Below are 22,711 nucleotides of genomic sequence, written 5' to 3'. Positions count from 1 at the left end.
CAGTCTCTGTATCATTTTTTATTTTTTCCAGGGTGGTATCCACCTCAGGACCAAATAATCTGTCAGGGTTTACCGGCTGATTAAGGATGGTAGTTTGTATCTCTTGCTTAAACCCGGAGATCCTGAGCCATGCCTGACGTCTCAGCATTACACTGGTGTTAATCGCCCTAGCTGCAGTGTCCGCAACATCTAGTGCACATTTGATGGAAGCGTTCGAGATGAGCTTCCCCTCCTGGATAAGCATCTCCCCTGCCTCCTTATATTGATCTGGCAGATGCTGCAACAGGGTCTCTAGGGTGTCGTAGTTTGCCCTGTCGTATCTAGCCAATAGTGCTTGCGTGTTTGAGATACGCCAGATATTGGCGGCCTGAGCAGCTACTCTCTTTCCTGATGCCTCCAGCACTTTAGATTCTTCGTCTGGGGGAGGAGCTTCACCGGTGGTTTGTGAATTCGCCCTCTTGCGAGCATTAGAGACCACCAGAGAGTCTAACGGCAACTGGCCCTTGATGTAGGTTGGGTCGCCAGGTGCCGGTCTGTATTTTTTCTCAATTCTAGGGTTGACGACCCTTGAGCGTGTGGGTTCCTTAAAAGTGTCCGCCGCATGCTTAAGGACCCCCTTCAACATTGGAAGAGTCTTAACAGTTTTTTCTGCAGTGGAGAAAGTGTCAAAGAGGAAGTTCACCTCCACAGGGTCAGCATGCATATCAACGTCGTGGTTTTTAGCTGCCCTTTCAATCAAAGCATTAAAAGCCGCAGAATCCTCAGTGGGAGAGGTCTTGACGTTGTACACCTGAGGGTCAAGGACGGTGTGCTGATCCCCTTGTTCACCTGCCTCTACCCATGAGTCCTGTTGTTCATCAGGGTCTGTGTTGGCAGGAAAATTGTATTCCTCGTCCTGCTCCCCTGCATCCTCTCCATCAGAATAAGTGGGTGAGGGTGTTGCAATTCTTGGAGTCTTAGGAACTATTGGTTCGACCAGCACTGGCGTCTCTGAAGCAGGTCTTTTGCGCTTTAGAGGTATTACATAGGACTCCAAAGGCTGTGATGCAGTGATTTTCCTCTTGCTTCCCGGTATCGGCATCGATGAAATGCTCTGACTGCTCTTCCAGTAAAGGAGGTCGATGCTCCAAAGCCCCGGGCTGGCGAGTGTGCTTTGGCACCACAGAGTCCTTGGGCACCGACCGCGGTGCGAAGGCCTTCGGCGGCAACGTGAAGAGTATCGGCGTCGAAGTCTTTGGCGTCGGGACAGCCTGCTTCGGGGTGGAAGGTATCTTCGCTTCCAGCGCTGAAGCCTTGTCCCTAATCCGCTTGAGGGAGTTCGAGACCTGCTTCGTAAAGGAAGCGGACGGTTTCGTCGACCCGACAGTGGACCTCAGGCCACCCTTCGAGGGAGACCCGAGCGTAGTTGACTTCGGCTTTTCTGGTCGAGACGTAGGAGCATCCTTCTCAGGGGCGCTACGACCTCTGACGGCGGCCGTTGATGTCGACGCCGCCGGTTTCGGATCGGCGGCCTTGACTACTGGCGTCTGGGTCCCAGCCTTTGGCTGGACGGCCTTGCCTGGCTTCGGCTTGACGGCCTTGCCTGGCTTCGGCTTGATGGCCTTCTTGGGCTTCGGCTCGACGACCTTGCCTGACTAATTCGACAGCCTTTTTTGTCTTCGGCTCGACGTTCGTGCTGGACTCCGAGTCGACGGCCTTCGTGGGTTTCGGCTCGACGACCTTGACCAATTTCGGCACCTTGATAGGGTCGATGGTTTTCTTCGGCTTCGATTGCCCCGATACCTCAGGAGTCGATGGCGTCGATGGAGCAGACGTCTTCGGTTTCGATGGCGCCTCGACCATCTTTGTTTTTGTCGACACAGATGGTTTCAGTTTTGGTTTCGTTTTCGACAATGGCGGCTCCGCTGAAGTGTCCGTAGCCGGGCCGGAATGCGGGCCGTGGATGTTGTTATAAGGTCTTGGGTAAGGCCATGTGGCGATCCCTCGACTTGAGCCTTTGTAATTGTTCGAACGGGGCATAGCTCGTCCTCTGAGCTATCTTCCATGGCCCCATAGGCCTCGTCGTCGTCTCCTACCTCGTCGACGACTTCTACGTCTTGGCCTTCGACATCCGCTTGATAGTCGCATTCGATGTCCACCGTTGGAGGTGAAATCTGCATTTGAACTTGTCGTCCGTCTGCGAAGATGTCCACTGGTGCCGGGGCCGAGCGCCGGGCCTCGAGGCGCGCCACGCGCCGAAGCCGAATCGTCTTCTTGGAACGAAACCTGGAGCAGGCCATACAGCTTGCTTAGTCGTGGTCCGGCGACAGGCACTTGTTGCACACTCGATGGACATCAATGTGTGGATACTTCGATCCACACACGGGACATTTCTTGAACGGACTCCGTCCATGCCGTCGAAAGTCTTGCTGCGTCGACTGGGCCTCGATCACCGAAGAGTCACACGACTCTCAGGATATCAGACTCCAAAGAGTTGGAACTGAACGTGGACCGAACGCAAACAATACCGACGGTTAGAAAAAGGCCTTCTGGCCTTGAAAAAGTTTTATGTCGATTCCGACTGGAGATAACGAAATTACATCCGAACCCAATGGCGGAAAAAAACAATCTGAGGATGGAGTCGATGCCCATGCACACTGTAGTTCAGGGGAGGAGCCACCTATCTCGTGATACTTCGAAGACTCTTCCAGGACAACAATGTGCAATCATCCGGACCCAACACTAGGCGGCGATCTATGCTATAGATATGAATTCAGGAGCCCACATGCCTCGAACCAGAGGGTTTTGCCCATTCTGGGTCTATGGGGATATGTGCTGATACATATGGCCCTTAGTTTCTTTATGAAACAGTCTAGATTATATAGTTCAGTGCCCAATTACCACAGTTGCCTGTAACACGGCATTCCACTGCGGTGTGCAGTTCATGGTAACACTTGTGGTGGGGGTGGGTTGGGGGGCACCTAGTAATCAATAACTGGATTTAGTTACTTAGGGGCCTGAAGCTAAGCAAAGTAAATGGCAACCACATGGCAGCACTACTTTAGTTACGTACTATTTGCTCAAGCGTTTCACAAAACAAAAACACATCGATTTAGCCACAGCATGTCGTTATGAAACTACTAAAAGCCTCTAAAGGCTTTTATTGGAAAGACCATTAGTAAGGGGAGATAGGGAGAAGAAAGTAGATCAAGTTACATCATTAACCATATAGAACGTTGACATAAATTAACGTAACTCCAAAAACACCTCCCATGGGGATGAACACCACATCACTCCCGAATCTGAACCACACAGATTGGCAGAAAAGAGAGACTTGTTAAAGTGCACACTCCACAAAGGGAATGGATATGCTAATCTCATACACCTTTGTATGTGGCACTGGGATTGTAAAGCTTTAAATATGTATAGAAGCAGTTTCTGGTCCTGCCACTACGTGGACCATAGGTTGAGAATGTAGGAGCCAGGCCATATGAGTAAAACAGGGCGTATTTCACAAAGGACTTTAGTTGTGAAGTCATTTCTTCATTATCCAAAAATGATGCATAGATTAGTGCACGTTTTGTTGTTAGTCTTGCCCATTTTCATTTCGGCGGATAATCATGTATATACAACACTGGCCCTCTCCAGGAGGAGAAATCTCCGGCATTGCCGTTTGCCAATGTTGCAGAACAACTGGTCACAAAGTGCAAGACCCGTAACCCCTCCATTTTGTATTAAGACCAAGAGGTCATTGAATAGATGACCGTCTTAATCTTAAAATGTATACTAGATTACTTACTTCTTTTATTCAGATACTACTACTTTTCTTTCGTAAATACAAGAAAGTAAACTTGGGAAGAAAGCAGTTTTATTCAGAACTGATATTAGAGTTTGAACTTTCTACATCAGATGATAAATACACCATTATATACTTAACAGCTGTAACGGTTCTGTTTTTAAAGAAGTCCTACATTTCAGGTTCCTTATTGAAACGCAGTGCATCCGCATAAACTTTGTGCAAACCAAGGAAGGATATTAAGTCATAATTTACAGTATGGCTCACATGACAGCATATGTGGCTTGGAATAATAAACCTCTCCATTGAACATTGTGGATCGGGTATGACAAAGAGGTATGCCTCGTTTACGAACGATGAAGGGAGGGATGTTTGGTTAATAATGTGACTCTATACGTGAAAGTGCCTATGCAAAGCCTTCAGCAACAATTAACATTGTAAGAAAATCCTTGACGAAATTGGGACTCCTGACCCTTCCTTTCTCATCTTACACTAGGATTCCTCCCCTTTCTGTGCAAAGAAACGGTCAGTTTGTTTCTCAAGAACCATATGACAAATAGCTCAGCACCCAATAATTTCCCTATCCTTGCACTGATGCTGTTAGAGCGGGTTTTGCAGTAGATAGTTGTTGCTATAATGCTTTAATTAACTGTTGACCAGGTAGTAGCTGTAAAAAAACATTTACACAAACTTTAAGTCGAAGAGATGGGCTGCAAAACACATTTTATTCAATAGCATTTTTTACGCACCGACGTATACATCATTGGGCAGTATATGATCTCAGTCTTCTGGTTGCGATACATGATACATTAGAATTGTTCCACATAAGACAAAAACTGTTGTTTCAAAGTGTAAGACAGCAGCTTAAGTTGATACTGCAACAACTGGGTTTGGGTACACATGTGTGACCAGAGGATGTATGAGGAGATGAAAGGGCTGTATTGGAAGTTGTTCAGTGCGAGCACACAAACAGAGGAGAAACATCTGTCACTACATGCCTCTGGGAACAGTTTCTGGCTAGAACGTTCTAGTGTGAAGAACCCCATGGCATTGGTCACTCCTTAAAAGATATAGTCCTGTTGGAATAGTTCGGAGTAACAGGAAGATGTACTACAGCACTGGACAGAACAAAACACTCCCTAGCAGATAATTTATGTGACATGAAGTGCCCCATGGTCATTAATAATGCTGACTTCCGTAACATTAGGTCACGCTGTTTGTACATTGAACAGTGCTCCAATTTAACTCTTTTAGCTTAATGAAGGTTTTACTCATTGGTAGAGAGAAAATCCTAATCTTGAACAGTGGCTCACAGAGCCAGCTTAGGATAGAGACTCAATGACAACATAGGGATATATTCCTACCTAACAGATGTTAGCAACATAAGAAAGCTTTGGGTAAGCTTTTTCAAAAGGAAGACCCATTTAGTACAACTCCCTCTCAACACAGTTCAGAGGCCATTTTGACTAGTAGAAAATATGGAAAAATAGTAATCAACAAGAACAGGCTTACCCACTTCCAGCACTGGGGCAAGCAAAGGCAGAGTAAAGACAGTGAATGCTACTCTGCAAACACCAGTGCATGGTGATGCCAGAATTATGAACAGCTCAAATACCATTAGCTTTCTTTGGATCCAATTAGTAACGTGCAAGTGCATAGTCTCCCTTGAAAGTTGAAGATCACATTAAGAAGGTCCAAAACAGGGCAATATCGCCAATATATTTCACATGGAGAACAAGACTTCCCAACCTCCTCCCCATTTACCCTATTCTTGCTCTCACCCCAAAACAGTTTTTGGGCCATTGACTGGGAGCTGAAAACAACATGAGGGTAGTATGTAGGATCACAAGCTGGGGAATGTGTCGCTTTTTGCTTCTTCTTTACAAACAGCGGGAAAGCAAGTATGTTACAGTGCCCAAAGGCATGAGATAACCGAGTCTTGCAGTCTGATTAAATATGGGTCTTAATTTACAAGCATCAGCACAGGATGATCTGACATGAGTTTTCCATTTGTAGGTTAGGATGTTGGCAAGCACTATTAATCCATTCCTCACACACTTTAATATGTGCCGAATTTACTGCTTAAACACTATGCTAGCTCTTAACAGGCAAAGAAACGTTTTATAGACTGCAAAGGCAATAAAGTCGAACAGGTTTCCACTGAATTTGGGAGTCTGCTTTTCTGCATGTTACAATAACCAAAAGCACAGCATTTATTCTTTAAAAAATATATATATAACCATAGAAGTCCATTTAACGGTGTTGAAGCGGCAGTCTTGAAGAATATCAATACAAGATTCTGAAGAACGTACATCTTGCAGAGAATACGTCCAAATAAAGTTGTACGATGTCTTCCTATGTTAAACTAAAAAGAAAAAATATATATTTTTTAGATTGCAGGTTTCATTCTCACTTATTTAAAAATACACTTTAAGATAATAAACATAGACCTTCTTAACTAGTGAGATGAACAACGTACAAATAATATTTAAATAAACATTTTACATATTTAAACTGTTAAATTGAGGGTCCTCTAAGCAACCCCCTTTCCACGCCTATTCGGTCAACAAACTAGTTACATTTATAACTCAGAAATCTCCTTGGAAAGGTAGTAAATTACACTTTGTCAAATGTAAAACCTACATCTAAAAATAAATATATATGCAACGCCACTGAAAAGGTGGCCAAATAACACAAGTGTTAGTACTATAGGGAAGGTGGACGGTCGCACAGCTGGGTAAGGTTTAGAGAGTTCAATTGAGTGCACCTTTTGATCAATTATTGAGGTTTGCAGCCTGGGAGGCGTCTCCTGTCAAAGACGTCCGAAGAAATTTACAAAGAAGTGCCTGCAATAGATATTGAAAGCATCCCCAAGTTCATTGATAGACGTCACACGCGAGCTTGATCCTGGTTTATGAAACACAAGAGACGCGCACATCAAGTAAGTTAAACAATCTCGGTAACTAATCCATTGAAATTGTTACCGTTCGACAGAACACACCATTTCATCTGCACATTCATTTCTATTTTCAGTTTCGAGTCAAAACTGCAGATAAAAGAATAACACGTGAGAAAATCTTCATTTACCTATGCACTAGAACCTTCTTTTACCTATGCACTTTAGTTTTGCATTTGGTTTAATCACTTGACTGTTGTGTTTGTATATGCTTAGTTATGTTTTTTTGCATATATCAGTTATAATGATTTGAATTAATTTTTTGGTCTTGCTTCTAGCTATTGTCCCGGATGAAGGGCGGACAGCCCGAAATGCATTGGACATCAATTGTGTCATTTCTATTTTGACGTCTATCAATGAACTTTATCATTAAATAAGAAATGTTTTGAAACTCAATACTTATGAAAATACATAAGACTTGATTCAAACAAAACATTGCATGAACTTCTTTAGAAAAATTGTGTAATTACCATCTCAGAGTGGAGCGCCAGGGGATGCTTTCAATATCTATTGCAGGCACTTCTTTGTACAAATAACACAAGTGTACACCGTCTTATTTATTACTGCAGTGCAAAGGTTAAATTAATTACCGTGTAATTAAATTTAAAAAACTGCTTATTTTCTTATAGATTCCACTTTTTTTAACAGACTGAAACAGAGATATGAATTTAACTTCAGGTGTGTTTTATCTTGCGTGATGCAGGCTTTGGAGACACTCACTGAATACCAGGGTTCAAAATACTAACAACTCTCTATGAGGAGATGCTGACCACACTTACCTGTCAATCAGGGAATCCCTCATAGTGGTGGCAATAGTACTCGGCTGAGCATCATTTAGTTTAAAGACGCTCTCAATGACAGAAAGCTCTGTGCTGGTTGTGTCCAGTCCACAAAAGGCACACCAATCGTTAACAACCATCCCTGCAGCAATCACCTCACTGCCACGATTTACTGTTCCAGCCTGAAACATTTAAGCAGTAGAGTTGGTGCAACAGTACAACACTATCAAATGATTTGAACTAGTACAGCATGTTGTACAGAAACTTTGGTGTTTTTCAAAATTCTTTAACTTTTACTATAAATACTAAGCAATTTATCAGACAAAATGGAACAATTCAAATAATTATTTGTAAACCTCTCAATTACAATCTACATTTCTGTAGATTTTTTTAAAGAAACTTTATTGGCATTTAAACACAACATATCCTTATCCAACACAGGCCCCCCCCCCCCATTAACCCTTTGTGATACTTCAAGAGTAGACAAACTCCACATGTACTTGTAGGTTAACTGAATTCTCATAGATATAAAACTACATTCTTAATATCTAGACGCGTTAAATGCAGTCTGCAATTATCATTATAAACTAAGTTTCAAACATTAGAAGTGGACATAGAGCACGTGGATAATGGCCGTTCAACATCACATGTATTAAGGACATGATAGCATTGGCAACATGCGATATAACTTTCTACAAATTAAACATGGTTCGTGACTTAATCTACGCCAGGATACTTAATTGTTACAAAGTATTATTTTGAGATTAGCCCTCTAGGACTGCAGGACGGTGCTTTTGTCTATCAGAGGTTTTTCTCAGTCTCATACACCAAGCACTCTCCCCTGGTTGCTTGTGCCAGTATCAGGATTCATGAAGTACTGTGAGCAAATTCCTGGCTATTAAACATCGAATTCTAATCTCAACTCCCAAAATATGGTGCTACATCATGGGCCAACACTTACTCGTTTCTATTGAGCAGTGATCTTAATATCTGGCTGATCAGGCCATTACAGGATGGCAAAGAGCCTTCCCAGAACCTTAGGCTTTTCTCAACTAACTTACTTTCCCAAAAATCACTCTTGGATGTTAGTAGCAAGAATGGATATTAGCAGGGAGAGTCCCGGTCTCATTGTAGACAGATTACTGTCCGCAAGATCCGGTGCCATCAGGCGGTGGCATATGTTTTGCACTTTCACTTGATCTGAGATGTCGTTTAGAAAGGGTCTACATTGATCACTATACAACCATATGCAAAGATTTTACAGATGAAAACATTCTCAGTCGGAACACACACAATAGTGTTATCAAGGCCAATTTTAAGTGAAAGCATCCATCCTGCTTTTTTGTTTGCTGTGGTTCCTGCTTGGTTTACTCTGGCATTCAAGCCTTAGAGCATCTGTTTTTTAGGTGGGTTTAATGTCCAGGTTCTAGCAGTGTCTTTCTATTAAACTTGGACTTAGTGCCTGGCCCAGTCTATATTCCGAGATTACACAGAGTCGAGAGATTATTTATGGCCTCTGGTTTTTCATCTTTACTTAGTGGCCCATAAGAAAGTAACTTATTTTGTTCACTTTAGTACATTTTTTTATTTATTGGCTCCATCGCTAAAAAGAGGAGATGCCACTTTCTAAGCGCACCTGTAAAAAAAGTAAGGCGGGGGAAAAAAAAAAAAAAAGCACACAAAAGGTGTGACAATTGCATGTTCCCCTTATTAGCTGCAAGACACAAATACAATTTGACAAAGACGCTCCCATAAAAACACAAGCATCACAGGAGCCCCATAATGGAACCTGAAAGTTAATTATGAACCATGATGTTTGTACTAAACACTAGTGCTGGACTTTCTGCCACCTCTTCAGTTTAAGCAATCCTGCTTTTTGTTATCTTTGCAAGTGGTTCCTCGCTGAAATGCTTCTGCAGCCAATAAACTAACAAGCATTTGCAATGCAATAGGTCTCGTATTAGGAAAGTTTGAGCTATTGTTATTGTAAATGACAAATTTTTTATTCAGGTTTTGTTTTTGAAAATAGCGAAATTAATAGCTTTGTCATTTACCATGCCAATAGTTATAACTTTCGCAAATGTGACACCTATAGCATTTGTAATGCAATATGTGTTGTATTTACGTGACTTACATGTATTGATATTACAAATAACAATGGTTTTATTTTTTTTAATAATTAATACTTAAAAAGTTATTATAATTTATAATGGCAATAGCTTAAACTTTTGTAAATAACATTTGTGAAGATTATGTTCAGTGTATTTTATTGTGACGAAAATCCAAGAACATATGTCAAATATTAACATCTTTTTGTTACATTTATTTGAACCAGTTGTTTTTGAATGGTTGCACAGATTGATGCTGTGGTGGAGCTCAGTGATGTTGTGGTGCCAGAGTGGTGGTGCGGAGTGATGCTGTATACTATGCTATGTTTTGTTTTGCTATCCTATGTTTTGTTTTGTTATGCTATGCTGTTTTGTTATGCTATGTTTTGTTATGCTATGCTATGTTTTGCTATGCTAAGCTATGTTTTGCTCTGCTATGCTTTGTTATGCTATGTTTTGTTGTGTTTTATTATGCTATGCTTTGTTTTGCTATGCTATGTTTTGTTATGCTATGCTATGTTTTGTTGTGTTGGTATGCTATGCTGCTATGCTATTATGTTTTGTTATGTTTTGTTCAGCCATGCTATGTTTTGTTTTGTTAAGCTATGCTGTTTTGTTGTGTTTTGTTATGCTATGCTTTGTTATGTTATGTTCTGTTATGATTTGTTATGCTATGCTATGTTATGTTATGTTTTGTTTTGCTATCCTATGCTTTGTTTTGTTATGCTATGTTTAGTTTTGCTATCCTATGCTTTGTTTGTGTTATGCTATGCTATGTTTTGTTGTGTTTTGTTATGCTATGCTATGTTTTGTTATGCTATGCTTTGCTCTGCTTTGCTCTGCTATACTTTGTTATGCTATGTTTTGTTATGCTATGCTATGCTTTGTTTTGCTATGCTTTGTTTTGATATGCTATCCTATGCTTTGTTTTGCTCTGCTATGCTTTGTTTTGCTATGCTATGCTGTGTTTTGTTATGCTATGCTTTGCTGTGTTTTGTTATGCTATGTTTTGTTGTGTTTTGCTATGTTTTGTTATGCTATGTGTTGTTGTGTTTTGTTATGCTATGCTATGGTTTGTTTTGCTATCCTATGCTTTTTTTGTAATGCTATGCTATGTTTAGTTTTGCTATCCTATGCTTTGTTTTGTTATGCTCTGCTATGCTTTGTTTTGTTATGCTATGCTTTGTTGTGTTTTGCTATGCTATGCTATGTTTTGTTGTGTTTTGCTATGTTTTGTTTTGCTATGTTTTGTTATGCTATGTGTTGCTGTGTTTTGTTATGCTATGTTTTGTTGTGGTTTGCTATGCTTTGTTATGCTATGCAATGTTTTGTTATGCTATGCAATGTTTTGCTATGCAATGTTTTGTTGTGTTTTATTATGCTATGCTTTGTTTTGCTATGCTATGTTTTGTTATGCTATGTTTTGTTATGCAATGCTATGCTATGTTTTGTTATGCTATGCTTTGTTTTGTTATGCTATGTTATGCTGTGTTTTGTTATGCTATGCTATGTTGTGTTTTGTTATGCTATGTTTTGTTGTGTTTTGTTATGCTAAGTTATGTTATGTTTTGATATGCTTTGTTATGCTATGTTTTGATATGCTATGCTTTGTGTTTTGCTATGTTTTGTTATGCAATGCTTTGTTTTGTTATGCTGTTTTATCTTATGATATGTTTTGTTGTTTATTGTTATGCTATGTTTTGTTATGCTTTGTTATGTTTTTTTATGCTATGTTTTTTGTGTTTTGTTATGCTATGCTATGTTTTGTTGTGTTTTGCTATGTTTTGTTATGCTATCTGTTGTTGTGTTTTGTTATGCTATGTTTTGTTATGTTATGTTATGGTTTGTTTTGCTATCCTATGCTTTTTTTTGTAATGCTATGCTAGGTTTAGTTTTGCTATCCTATGCTTTGTTTTTTATGCTATGCTATGTTTTGTTATGCTATGTTTTGTCGTGTTTTGCTATGCTATGTTATGCTATGCTTTGTTATGCTAAGCAATGTTTTGTTGTTTTATTATGCTATGCTTTGTTTTGCTATGCTATGTTTTGTTATGCTATGTTTTGTAATGCTATGCTATGTTTAGTTATGCTAAGCTTTGTTTTGTTATGCTATGCTATGTTGTGTTATGCTATGTTTCGTTATGCTAAGTTATGTTATGTTTTGATATGCTATGTTTCGTTATGCTAAGTTATGTTATGTTTTTATATGCTCTGTTATGGTATGTTTTGTTATGTATGCTGTGTTTTGTTATTCTATGCTTTGTGTTTTGCTATGTTTTGTTATGCAATGCTTTGTTTTGTTATGCTATGTTTTATCTTATGATGTTTTGTTGTGTGTTATGCTATGTTTTATCTTATGATATGTTTTGTTGTGTGTTATGCTAGGTTTTGTTTTGCTTTGTTATGTTTTGTTATGCTATGTTTTGTTGTGTTTTGTTATGCTATGCTATGCTTTGTTGTGTTTTGCTATGTTATTTCTTGTTTTGTTTTGCTATCCTATGCTTTGTTTTGTTATGCTATGCTATGTTTTGCTATGCTATGCTAGGTTTTGTTATGCTATGCTGGTGAGGGTGTGTGAGGGTTAGGGGGTGTGAGGGTGAGGGGGTGTGAGGGTGTGTGAGGGGGTGTGAGGGTGAGGGGGTGTGAGGGTGAGGGGGTTGTGAGGGTGAGGGAGGTTGGGTGAGGGTGTGTGAGGGTGAGGGGGTGAGGGGGTGTGAGTGTGAGGGTGACTGAGGGTGAGGGTGTGTGAGGGTAAGGGTGTGTGAGGGTAAGGGTGTGTGAGGGTGAGGGTGTGTGAGGGTGAGGGTGTGTGAGGGTGAGGGGGTTGAGGGGGTGTGAGGGTGAGGGGGTGTGAGGGTGACTGGGTGTGAGGGTGAGGGGGTGTGAGGGTGAGGGGGTGTGAGGGTGAGGGGGTGTGAGGGTGAGGGGGTGTGAGGGTGAGGGGGTGTGAGGGTGAGGGGGTGTGAGGGTGAGGGGGTGCGAGGGTGAGGGGGTGCGAGGGTGAGGGGGTGTGAGGGTGAGGGGGTGCGAGGGTGAGGGGGTGCGAGGGTGGGTGAGGGTGTGAGGGGGGGTGGGTGAGGGGGGGTGGGTGAGGGTGTGAGGGTGGGTGGGTGAGGGTGTGAGGGTGTGTGGGTGCGTGAGGGTGAGAGGATGTGAGGGTATGTGATGGTGAGGAGGGGTGAGGGTGGGTGAGGGTGAGGGGGTGTGAGGGTCAGGGGTGCGAGGGTGAGGGGTGTGGGGTGTGAGGGTGAGGGGGTGTGAGGGCGACGATGAGTGGGTGTGTGAGGGGGTGTGAGGGTGAGTGAGGGGGTGTGAGGGGGTGTGAGGGTGAGGGGGTGAGGGTTAGGGGGTGTGAGGGTGAGGGTATGAGGGTGACTGAGGGGGTGAGGGTAAGGGTGTGTGAGCGGGTGCGTGAGGGGTGTGTGAGGGGGTGTGAGGGGGTGTGAAGGTGTGTGAGGGTGAGTGAGGGGGGTGAGGGTGAGTGAGGGGAGTGAGGGTGAGTGAGGGGGTGTGAGGGTGATGGTGTAAGGGTGATGGTGTAAGGGTGAAAGGGTGTGTCAGGGTGAGGGTAAGGGTGTGTGAGGGTGAGGGGGTGTGAAGGTGAGTGAGGGTGTGTGAGGATGAGGGGTGAGGGGGTGAGGGGGTGAGGGTGCGAGGGTGAGGGGTGCGAGGGTGAGGGGGGTGAGGGTGAGGGGGTGTGAGGGTGTGTATGTGAGGGGGTGTGATGGTGAGGAGGGGTGACCAGAGACAGACCGAGGCCACTGGAGACAGTCAGAGAGCAGCCTAGACAGGGGAGAGAGAGCGGAGAGAGGGAAGAGAGAGCGGAGAGTGAGAGGGGAGTGAGAGGGGAGAGAGAGCGGAGAGTGAGAGGGGAGAGAGAGGGGAGAGAGAGAGCGGAGAGTGAGAGGGGAGAGAGAGCGGAGAGTGAGAGGGGAGAGAGAGCGGAGAGTGAGAGCGGAGAGTGAGAGGGGAGAGAGAGCGGAGAGTGAGAGGGGAGAGAGAGGGGAGAGAGAGTGGAGAGTGAGAGGGGAGAAAGAGTGGAGAGTGAGAGGGGAGAGAGAGTGGAGAGTGAGAGGGGAGACAGAGCGGAAAGTGAGAGGGGAAAGAGGTCTGACACTGAGATGAGAGCGGAGAGTAAGGGGGGAGGTCTGACACACACTGAGACGAGAGTGAGAGAGGTCTGATACTGAGACCAGAGTGCAGGGACGGTGACAGCAGAGTGCGCTCTGACTCAGAGGTGACAGGCGGGTGAGTGCGCTGGAGGTCGAGTCTCCGGCGATGGTCGGGGTCCGAGATGAGACAGAGGCCGGGACTCTGCAGTGCTGCGCTCTACCTGTTGGTAGAAAACCACATGGGTATTTCCAGTAAAACCTACGTCACTAAGCAGGGGCAGAAGTGTCAAGTGTTCGAGGAGTTCGTGAGCCATACACTCTGGGGGGCATGCAGCCATGTGGGGCAAGCCGGAGCGGATCCCTTTGAAGCACGGCCTCGTGGCCGTGCTAGAAGTGTGTGTTAATTAGGGGGAGGAGAAGTGAGGCCGAGTGCGCTGGGGAAGCAACAGATGGCTTTAATTTAAAGCTCTCGGAGGCAGGCGGCTCGGATAAAAGCGCGGTCACGAGAACTCATGCACTCGTCGAAATCCGCTTTAGTTAACATTTTTGGTTACACTGTAATAGGTCTCTCTACGAGACCTAAAAAGCACCCAACAGACACTCGTACATCATCACTCACCCCACCACAAGTGCCTCTGCAACATGTTTTTCAAGGAAGGCACAAAGTGAACCCACCCTCTTTTCCACCATACTGTACTCCTCACATGCAATCCTACTCCTTCTGAACACATCTGCCACTTACATCACAACTACAAAGCCCAAAATATTTTGTTTGGCCATCATATGCACAGCAATGTCCTGCTTTACCATCTACTTACATTATTACTTCAATGCCAGTTTAGGAAAATTAATTAGTTACAATTAGCACTAATGTATGTTCAAAAGGATCAAAGACCAACTCGCTTTCAGGACCACATTCCCAATTCTCTACGGGCTGCTGCAGACTTTATTTCCGTTTCGATAGTACACGCACAACCTGGACTGACCATTTGTAGATCAGCATCACTGCAAAAATAACAGATGATTTACCAAAGACTCTTAAATCTGTATTCTGACACCGCAGTTAGTCAAAAACATTTTTGCACGTCTTTAAGGATAATTTAAACTAGTTTATTTATTCAGACCAGGATGTTTCATGGACTAGATCTGTTGTTATTGTGAAAGGATTACAAGTATGCGAACACACGGTATCCAGTTCATGTGACACCACAAACAACCAGATTAAGCTAGTGCCCAGGGTGAACTTCGAAGAAGCTTTGGTAAGAAAAAATGCCCAACAAGGTGAATGCCACTGTTAAAATGATTACTTGCCTTCCAATGCTGGCCCCCACAGGCACATCATACTAACGGAAAGCACAACCAATACTAAGGATATTGTCTTCAATACCATTTGCAAACTTAAAAGACCCTTGGCAATTTTTTCAATTCCGATTTCTATTATTTCTGCTTACAGGCACCCATCAGCTCCTTTACCCATAAACATTTTACTTGCCTTGAAGCCTGCAGTGAGGTCTAAACTCATGCGCTTCCTACTACTTTGAACCTCATCAAATCTAGATCTTCTAGGGGCCTTGGTGCTACATTTAAAGATAGCAATTTTCCAGTCATTCATTTCATGCTAATATTGTCAATTCTGCACTTAGACAAGGCGTTTTCTGTGTCCAATTTAAATAGGCCCGGGTCACATAGATTTACAAACCAGCTCTTAGTCCAAGTTAATTATGAAACAATGGCTCTAACCCACTACAGCCTCCTGCAGCCAAATTGCCTGAAGACCCAGGGAGCTTAGCAATGTTCTGGAGCCTTACTTTACTATCCTGACCTCACAAAAGGCAAGACTTCATGCTTGTGTAGTGTTAAGTGTTTAGCGTACATCGCGCGGTGCACCACGCGATGTCTATTCTATGTTCTTATTTCCTCCCGCACTTCACGCGCCTTGTATTTCATCTTGTGTTATGTTTCAAATGTGTAGGTTCACGCATGATGGATTAGTTCTGTGGAGAGTTCGAACGTTGTAACCAGTCACCGTTGTGCTTTCTACTGGACGGATGCTTCATGTGCTGGGTGGAGTAATTTTGTCAATAAACTACGACTACTAAACCTTCTGGTTTCCATGGATTTCTTCATTTAACATTTGGCGACGATCAGGAAACTCCACCCACGCAAAAGATTTAAAATCATTTACTACAAATTCAGATTTTTTAGTGGGTTGGTTCAGCGACATTCCTACTGTGATTGGTCCATCGGAGTGACACTTCTTCCAGTCCGTGTTGTGGAAAGTGTATTTCATCAACACCAGCGCATTGCTATAGCGACGCGTACGCTTAAAAATTTGTTGTAATCAGCGTATTGCTACAGCGATACGCACGCTCAATAGTTCAAGGCAAATCACATCCGATTATAATATAATACAGAGTATTGTTTCAGCGATACGCACGTTTGCCTCGCAATTTATGTCATTTTAACAACGCATCATTGCAGCGATACGTACGCTTGTTTTTTCAATTGTTGTCATTTAAACCTGCGTATTGTTTCAGTGATATGCATGCTGGCCTGGTATCCTAGCAACGCTTATCTACATCGCATTTTTTCACAGCGACACGCACGCTCACCTGATAATTTGAAGCCTGCCTTTGTGTCACTTTTCATCAGCAATACCCACGCTTGGATATATTATTATCATTATTATTTTATAATTTATCATTTTATCTTATGGAGTTAGCATTGATCATTATTTATTTGCTTAATTTCGTGTTGTGTATTTCACATTATTTTACAGCAGTAATTGTAAGTTTACAAGATTTACTTTTAAATTCAAAGGTTTTTCTGGGTTTTATTGTACATGAGGTCTAATAACCAGATGCAGCAAATTACTCAACCACCTCCTTTTCTAAGTAAACCTGGGAGCCCTGTGATCATATGGTCGGAGTGGTTTGGTCTTTTCGAAAACCACCTTGTTGCTATTGACGCTGTTGCATATTCACCTGAACGGAAATTTGCTATTCTTTTTGGTTGCCTTGGCCAAGCTGCACAAAGAATTTTTAATAGTGTTGTACCTATTCCTACTCCTGCTTCTCATGCTGGTGATCGCCAATGGAATGTTTACCTTGAAGCTGTTGCTCGCTTAAAGAAGCAGTTTGCAGAGGAACCCAACATTATGTTAGAGGGCCATAACTTTTATGCAAGGAAGCAAAAAGGGGAGGAGAAAGTTGAAGAGTACATTGCTGTCCTTAGAGTGTTGTCAACTACATGCGACTTTGGTCCATTATCCGATAACTATATCAGGGATCAGTTGGTTTTCAATTGCGCATCCCGTAAGATCAAGGAACGGATTTTAGGGTGCAAAAATCCTTCCTTGAATGTAGTAATTGACCTCGCATTAAGCATTCCACACGCTCCAGTAAATCTAGTAAAGTGATGATTGATACAGCAATGGGCGAGTTAACTTGATCAACCCATCTGATACTAAATCAGGACAACGCTATTTGTGCAGTAAATATAAAAAGCAAAAATGTCCAGTTTTCTCAAAAGAAACAGGATATATTTGGTTATAGATGTGGACCCAAAAATCACATTGGAAATTCTCCAGGATGTTCTGCCATCAACAAATGCTGTGTAATTTGTAAGATAGTGGGTCACTTTCAAGGGGTATGTAGAAATGTTAGGAAGCCACCTAATGTGAATTATATTGACTCCGATGTTGATTACTGTAGCAACTCTATCAGCAACATAGTGGTTACTTTAGACTGTGATGGTGAAGTTGACTGTATAAAAGATCCTTTATGTTCTGCAATAATCAATAATGTTCCTTTACAGGTTATGGCAGACTCCGGATCCCTATTCACCATATTGAGAGATACAACTTTTTATGATTTATGGAAAAGAAAGGTTGACCCGTTACAATCCGACATAAATCCAAAAGCTTTTGGGGAAAAGGACATTAACATGGATTCAGTATTTCTCTGGGTTAGTCCAATGTCTGGGAAGAGAAACCATGAATAAAATCTATGTTGCAGAGAAAGGAAAGAATATAGTAGGTTGGAAGGATCTTGCTTTCATGGGTTTGTACTTAGTTCCTGGGGGCGATAATCCAATCAAGGTAGGGGAACTACCTGTGTCTAGTATTGATTGTGGCATGTTTGTGTCTGATTCTTTTACTTTAAAACAAATTATTGATGAGTTCAAGCCAGTGTTTAGTGACACTGTGGGCAGTTTAAGAGGTTTTTAGCACAAGATCAGATTAATCCCTGGAGCTCAGCCTGTTTCTCATAGAGTTCGATCTGTCCCTGAGTGTGAGGAGTGAATTAAAAGATTCTTTGAAAAATGTATGTGATCAGGGTATCATAGAACCTGTTACTTCTTCTCAGTGGGTGGCCCCCATCGTGGTCGCGCGCAAAAAGTCTGGGGAGATTAGGCTCTGCGCGGACTTGCGCGCCTTAAATAAAAATATCATCATAGACTGCCACCCCCTGCCTAAGATCCATGAGTTACTCGCAAACCTCGGTAGTGTTAAATGGTTTTTGCTGATTTATTTATTTTATTTATTTATTCAAAGTTTTATATAGCGCGAACAGGATCCTTACAGATATCAGAGCGCTTCACAAAGACAGGGTAGGGGCAGTAGGAGTGAACAGAGATAATGGGAGCAATATAGTAGTCACTAACATGGTCGGATAGTAATAACATACATAAAACATATCTGCAAACAATCAGTATACAATCAAGGAAACAAATTATATAACACGGTACAAGTCATTGATCCCACTACAGAGTTGTTCAGGTACACCTTGGGTGTGTGAATGGCTTATATCAATGTCTTAGTGTAGAGTGAACACTGAGTGTGGGCATCGGGAGAGTGAATCAGAAAACCAACGTGTATCAAATATTGGTCGGTAGTAAGAGAATAGCGTAGTAGTGACACCATCATGTTGGAAGTAATAGTAGTGACACCATCATGTTGGAAGTATAGTGCCAGAGGAAAAAGGTTTGCAGTCATACAAAGCAATGCAGAGTCCCTGAACCAGCACCAATACGGTTCAGAAGATCTTAGCCAGAAGGATTGTTTTCACCTCTTTCTTGAAGAGTGCAGTGGAGGAGATCAGCCTGGTTTCAGGAGGGAGCGCATTCCAGATCCTGGGTGCCATTCCTGAGAAGGAGCGCTTGTATGTTTTCTCTTTCCGGAATCTACGAGGTTTCAGGAGTAGATTTTTTGTACTTCTATTGGTTCTCGAACCTCCTGATATGGACAACTTTTGAGCGAGGTAGTTGGGTGCATTATGGTGCACGGCCGCTTGTGTCATAACTGCAATTTTTAGCTGTATTCTGGCTTCAAAAGGCAGCCATTTTAGGGACTTTAAGTCTGGGGATATGTGCGAATGTTTTCTTGAGCCAGTAATGAGTCTCACTGCAGCGTTCAGGGAGGCTCTTAAGGGTGCAGTTGTGGATAGCGGGAGTCCGCTGAGGGCCACAATTCCATAGTCTATTCGAGGGATGACTAAAGCTTGTACCGCAGTTTGGAAGTCTTCAGCAGGGAGGAAGGGTTTAATTTTCCTCAATGTGTTGATTTGGAAATTAGCTGCTTTTGTGGCTTTGCTCACGTGCTGCTGCATGTTGAGCTTGGCGTCGAGTTTGATGCCTAGGGATTTCGCAGAATCAACGATGGTAGGTTGGACATTGAGTGCTGATAGGTTATTGAGCCAGGTTTGGGTGGTGGAGATTTTCGCCGGGGGTGAGATGAGTAGGAACTCGGTTTTCAGAGCATTTAGTTTGAGGTGATTATCGGCCAGCCAAGATTGAGTGTTAATAAGCGTGGAATTCAGATGTTTGATATCTTCCGGAGATTGTAGCTTTAGGTAGAGTTGTGTGTCGTCGGCGTACATATGGAATTGGACATTGGAAGCGTGGAGCAATGTGGCGAGCGGTTCCATGACGAGGTTGAACAGTGTGGGGGAGAGGGAGGATCCTTGTGGAACACCTAGATCTGCAGGCACAGGTGTAGATAGCACATTGTCGATCTTGAACTTCTGTGACCGGTTGTGAAGGAAGGACGAAAACCATTTGAGAACAGTTCCCGATAGACCCATTCTAGTGCTAAGCAGCTCCAGCAAGTTCTCATGTTTGACCGTGTCAAATGCTGACGAGAGGTCAAGAAGGATGAGGAGGCAGGACTCATTGCGATCAAGAATTTGGAGGGCGTCATCAATTATGTGTGTCATAGCTGTTTCTGTGCTATGTTTCGCTCGGAAGCCTGATTGATGAGGGTTGAGGAGGTCAAATTGGTCTATGTGTTTAGTTAGTTGTAGTTGGACACATTTTTCCAGCAGTTTGGCCAGGGTGGGGATATTGGTGATAGGACGGTAATTGTTCAGGTCAGACGGATCAGCTGTAGGTTTCTTGAGTATAGGCGTGACTTGCCCCACCTTGAGGGAGTCCGGAATGAGGCCTTGTTGCAAGGAGCTGTTGATGATTTTGGTCCAGAGAGGAAGGAGCAAGGGAATGAAGTCTTTTACAGCATTAGCAGGTAGAGGGTCTGTGAGGTGATTAGAGGGCTTCAAGGTGCAGAGCAGTTTGTGTATTGCTTCTTCCGAGTAGGTATCGAAGTACAGCCAGGATGCCTTGTTTTTGGGTTGAGTGTAAGACATTCTGGTGTGGTTGGGGAATCGACTTACATCCATGATTAGGTCATTTCTTATGTTGTCAGTCTTTAGCTTAAAGAAAGCAGAGAAGGCTTCACAGTGAGGAGTGTCGCTAATTGTGCTGTTTGATTGCAGGGGTTGTGTCTTTGTTTGGGTCTTGATTAGTTCGAACAGCTTTCTTGGCCTGTTTTTTGCTTGGTCCAGCTGGCGGCGGAAGAAGTCCGCTTTTGTGCGCTTTATTTTCCTGAAGTAGGCATTTCTCTTGTTCTTAAGCCTTTTGAGGTGCAGTGATGAAGGGTCCGATCTCCAGGTGCGCTCTGCCATTCGCATAGTACGCCTGTCATCATTGAGTCTATCATCATACCAGGGGTTAGAAGTTTTGGTGGAGACTCTCTTCAGTTGCAGTGGGGCGACTTCATTGACTATTGGTTTGAAATCAGCATACCATCAGGTTGCTTTATCAAAAGAGTCCCAAGAGTTAACTACTTTCATCACCCTCTTTGGGCATACAAGTTTTTGCCCCTTCCGTTTGGTTCGGCATTGGCCGGAAGATTTTTCAAAAACTTATGGATTCTCTTTTTCATGAAGTTGAGGGCGTTCAGGCATATCTTGACGACATTTTAATTTTTGCAAAGTCTTTGGAGGAACATAATATAATTTGGAGGCATGTCCTTTCAATTTTGATGTTAAAGAACATGACCGTCCGCAGTAACAAATGTAAATTAGCAGTTAATGAACTCTAATATTTGGGACACACTGTTTCCCAATAGGGGTTAAACCAAAATGTTCGGTCATTAGGGCCATTGAAGATGCCAAAAACCCTACAGACAAAGATTCTTTACGGTCCTTTCTTGGTCTGGCAGAGTATTACACAAGGTGGTTCTGTCTTATTCCCAATTAGTTTAACCTTTGTGCATGTTATTAAGGAAAGGCAGTAGTTTTGTATGGTCCCCTGAACTCGATAAAGTTTTTAGTGAGGTAAAAAAGATGATTGTGTCTGCCCGAGCTCTCCATGTTTTTAGAGAGGATTGTACTTCGATTATAACAGTTGACGCCAGCATGTCTGGACTTGGAGCTGTACTTACTCAAAGAGTGATGGGTCATGAACAAACTGTTGCATTCGCTTATAGGTCCCTCAAGTATTTCGAAGAAAAGTACAGTACTATCGAAAGGGAAGCATTAGCATGCGCCTGGGCGGTACAAAAGTTCAGAATGTACATTCGGGGTCGGAAGTTCGAATTGGTTACCGACCATAAGCCTCTAATTTATATTTTCAACAAAGTAGGTTCTTCTTGTATGTCTGCAAGGTTGATGAGACTGGTTTCCAAATTGCAAGAGTTTCATTTTGAAGTGAAACACATTCAAGGGGGGAAGAATTTCCGGGCTGACTGCCTTTCAACACTGTCCATGGTGAAGGATGATGATGAGGATGTTTCAGCTGAGGATATTGAATGTGTTACTGTGGTGGATGCAGTGTGTGAAATGAGTTCAGTTCTATCTGAAAAAGATTGGAGGTCTGCTCATGAGAACGATGTAATTTTACAGAAAGTCATTGATTATTCCACACATCGTTGGCCTCAGCCTAGGTGTTTAGAAGGTGAATTGCGCAGATTTGCCCAAGTCTCTGAGGAACTTTCAGTTGAGAATGGAATTGTTCGTAGAGGTGACAAATTTATTCTCCCTTTCAGGTTATGTTCTTCAATTATTAATGAATCTCATCAGGGTCATTTAGGAGTTACCAAGACTGTCATGAGGATAAAGCAGCACTACTGGTGGCCCTCTTTGGATGATCAGGTTAGGAAGTTGATTGATGCTTGTCTGGAGTGTCTTTTATCGGACAAGCACTGGCAAACTTTGAAAGTTCCCCTACATCCATCTAAGTTTCCACATACTTCGTGGGAGAAAGTCGGGTTAGATTTTTCCGGTCCATATTCTGTTTTGAATAAAAAAAATAGATATGTGATTTTATCGGTTGACTATTATTCAAAATGGATGTATCACGAGTTCGTTAAAGCCCCCGATTCTGATTCTACAATCTCTTTCTTAAGGAATAATTTTAATGTGGAAGGTACTCCTGGAGTAATCGTTACGGATAACGGTACGCATTTCATATCTTGGACATTAAACAGTTAAAAGTTGCTTTATACTCCCCTTCATCGAATGGCTTGGTGGAGTGAGGGAATAAAGTGATCAAAGAAGGGGTTCAAACTGCATTAGCATGCAATCTTAATGAGGAAGAATTAATTAAACAAAAAGTGTGGCATTACAACACCACACCTCACTGTACCACGGCAGTGCCTCCATTTACTTGGAGGAGCAGGGAGGCCAGGCGCGGTTCGTCCATTG

The 22,711-nt window shown here is 42.8% G+C and overlaps 1 protein-coding gene across 2 annotated transcripts in view; it reads right to left on the bottom strand.

Moving 5' to 3' along the window:
* Positions 1-4,481: 4,481 nt before the first annotated feature.
* The window catches only part of EIF6 (eukaryotic translation initiation factor 6), a 106,938-nt gene continuing 88,708 nt past the window's right edge, over positions 4,482-22,711 (bottom strand). For both annotated transcript variants that reach the window (XM_078652198.1, XM_078652197.1), the window contains exons 6-7: positions 7,511-7,692; positions 4,482-6,140 (exon numbers count right to left, since the gene is read on the bottom strand). In XM_078652198.1, the coding sequence (XP_078508324.1) occupies positions 6,131-6,140; positions 7,511-7,692 (192 nt within the window). In that variant the 3' untranslated portion in view covers positions 4,482-6,130. The remainder of the gene's footprint in view (positions 6,141-7,510; positions 7,693-22,711) is intronic.

The sequence above is a fragment of the Lissotriton helveticus genome, chromosome 7, assembly GCF_964261635.1.
Source record: "Lissotriton helveticus chromosome 7, aLisHel1.1, whole genome shotgun sequence".
Lineage (NCBI taxonomy): Eukaryota > Metazoa > Chordata > Amphibia > Caudata > Salamandridae > Lissotriton > Lissotriton helveticus.
This window is presented reverse-complemented; position numbering and strand designations above follow the sequence as displayed.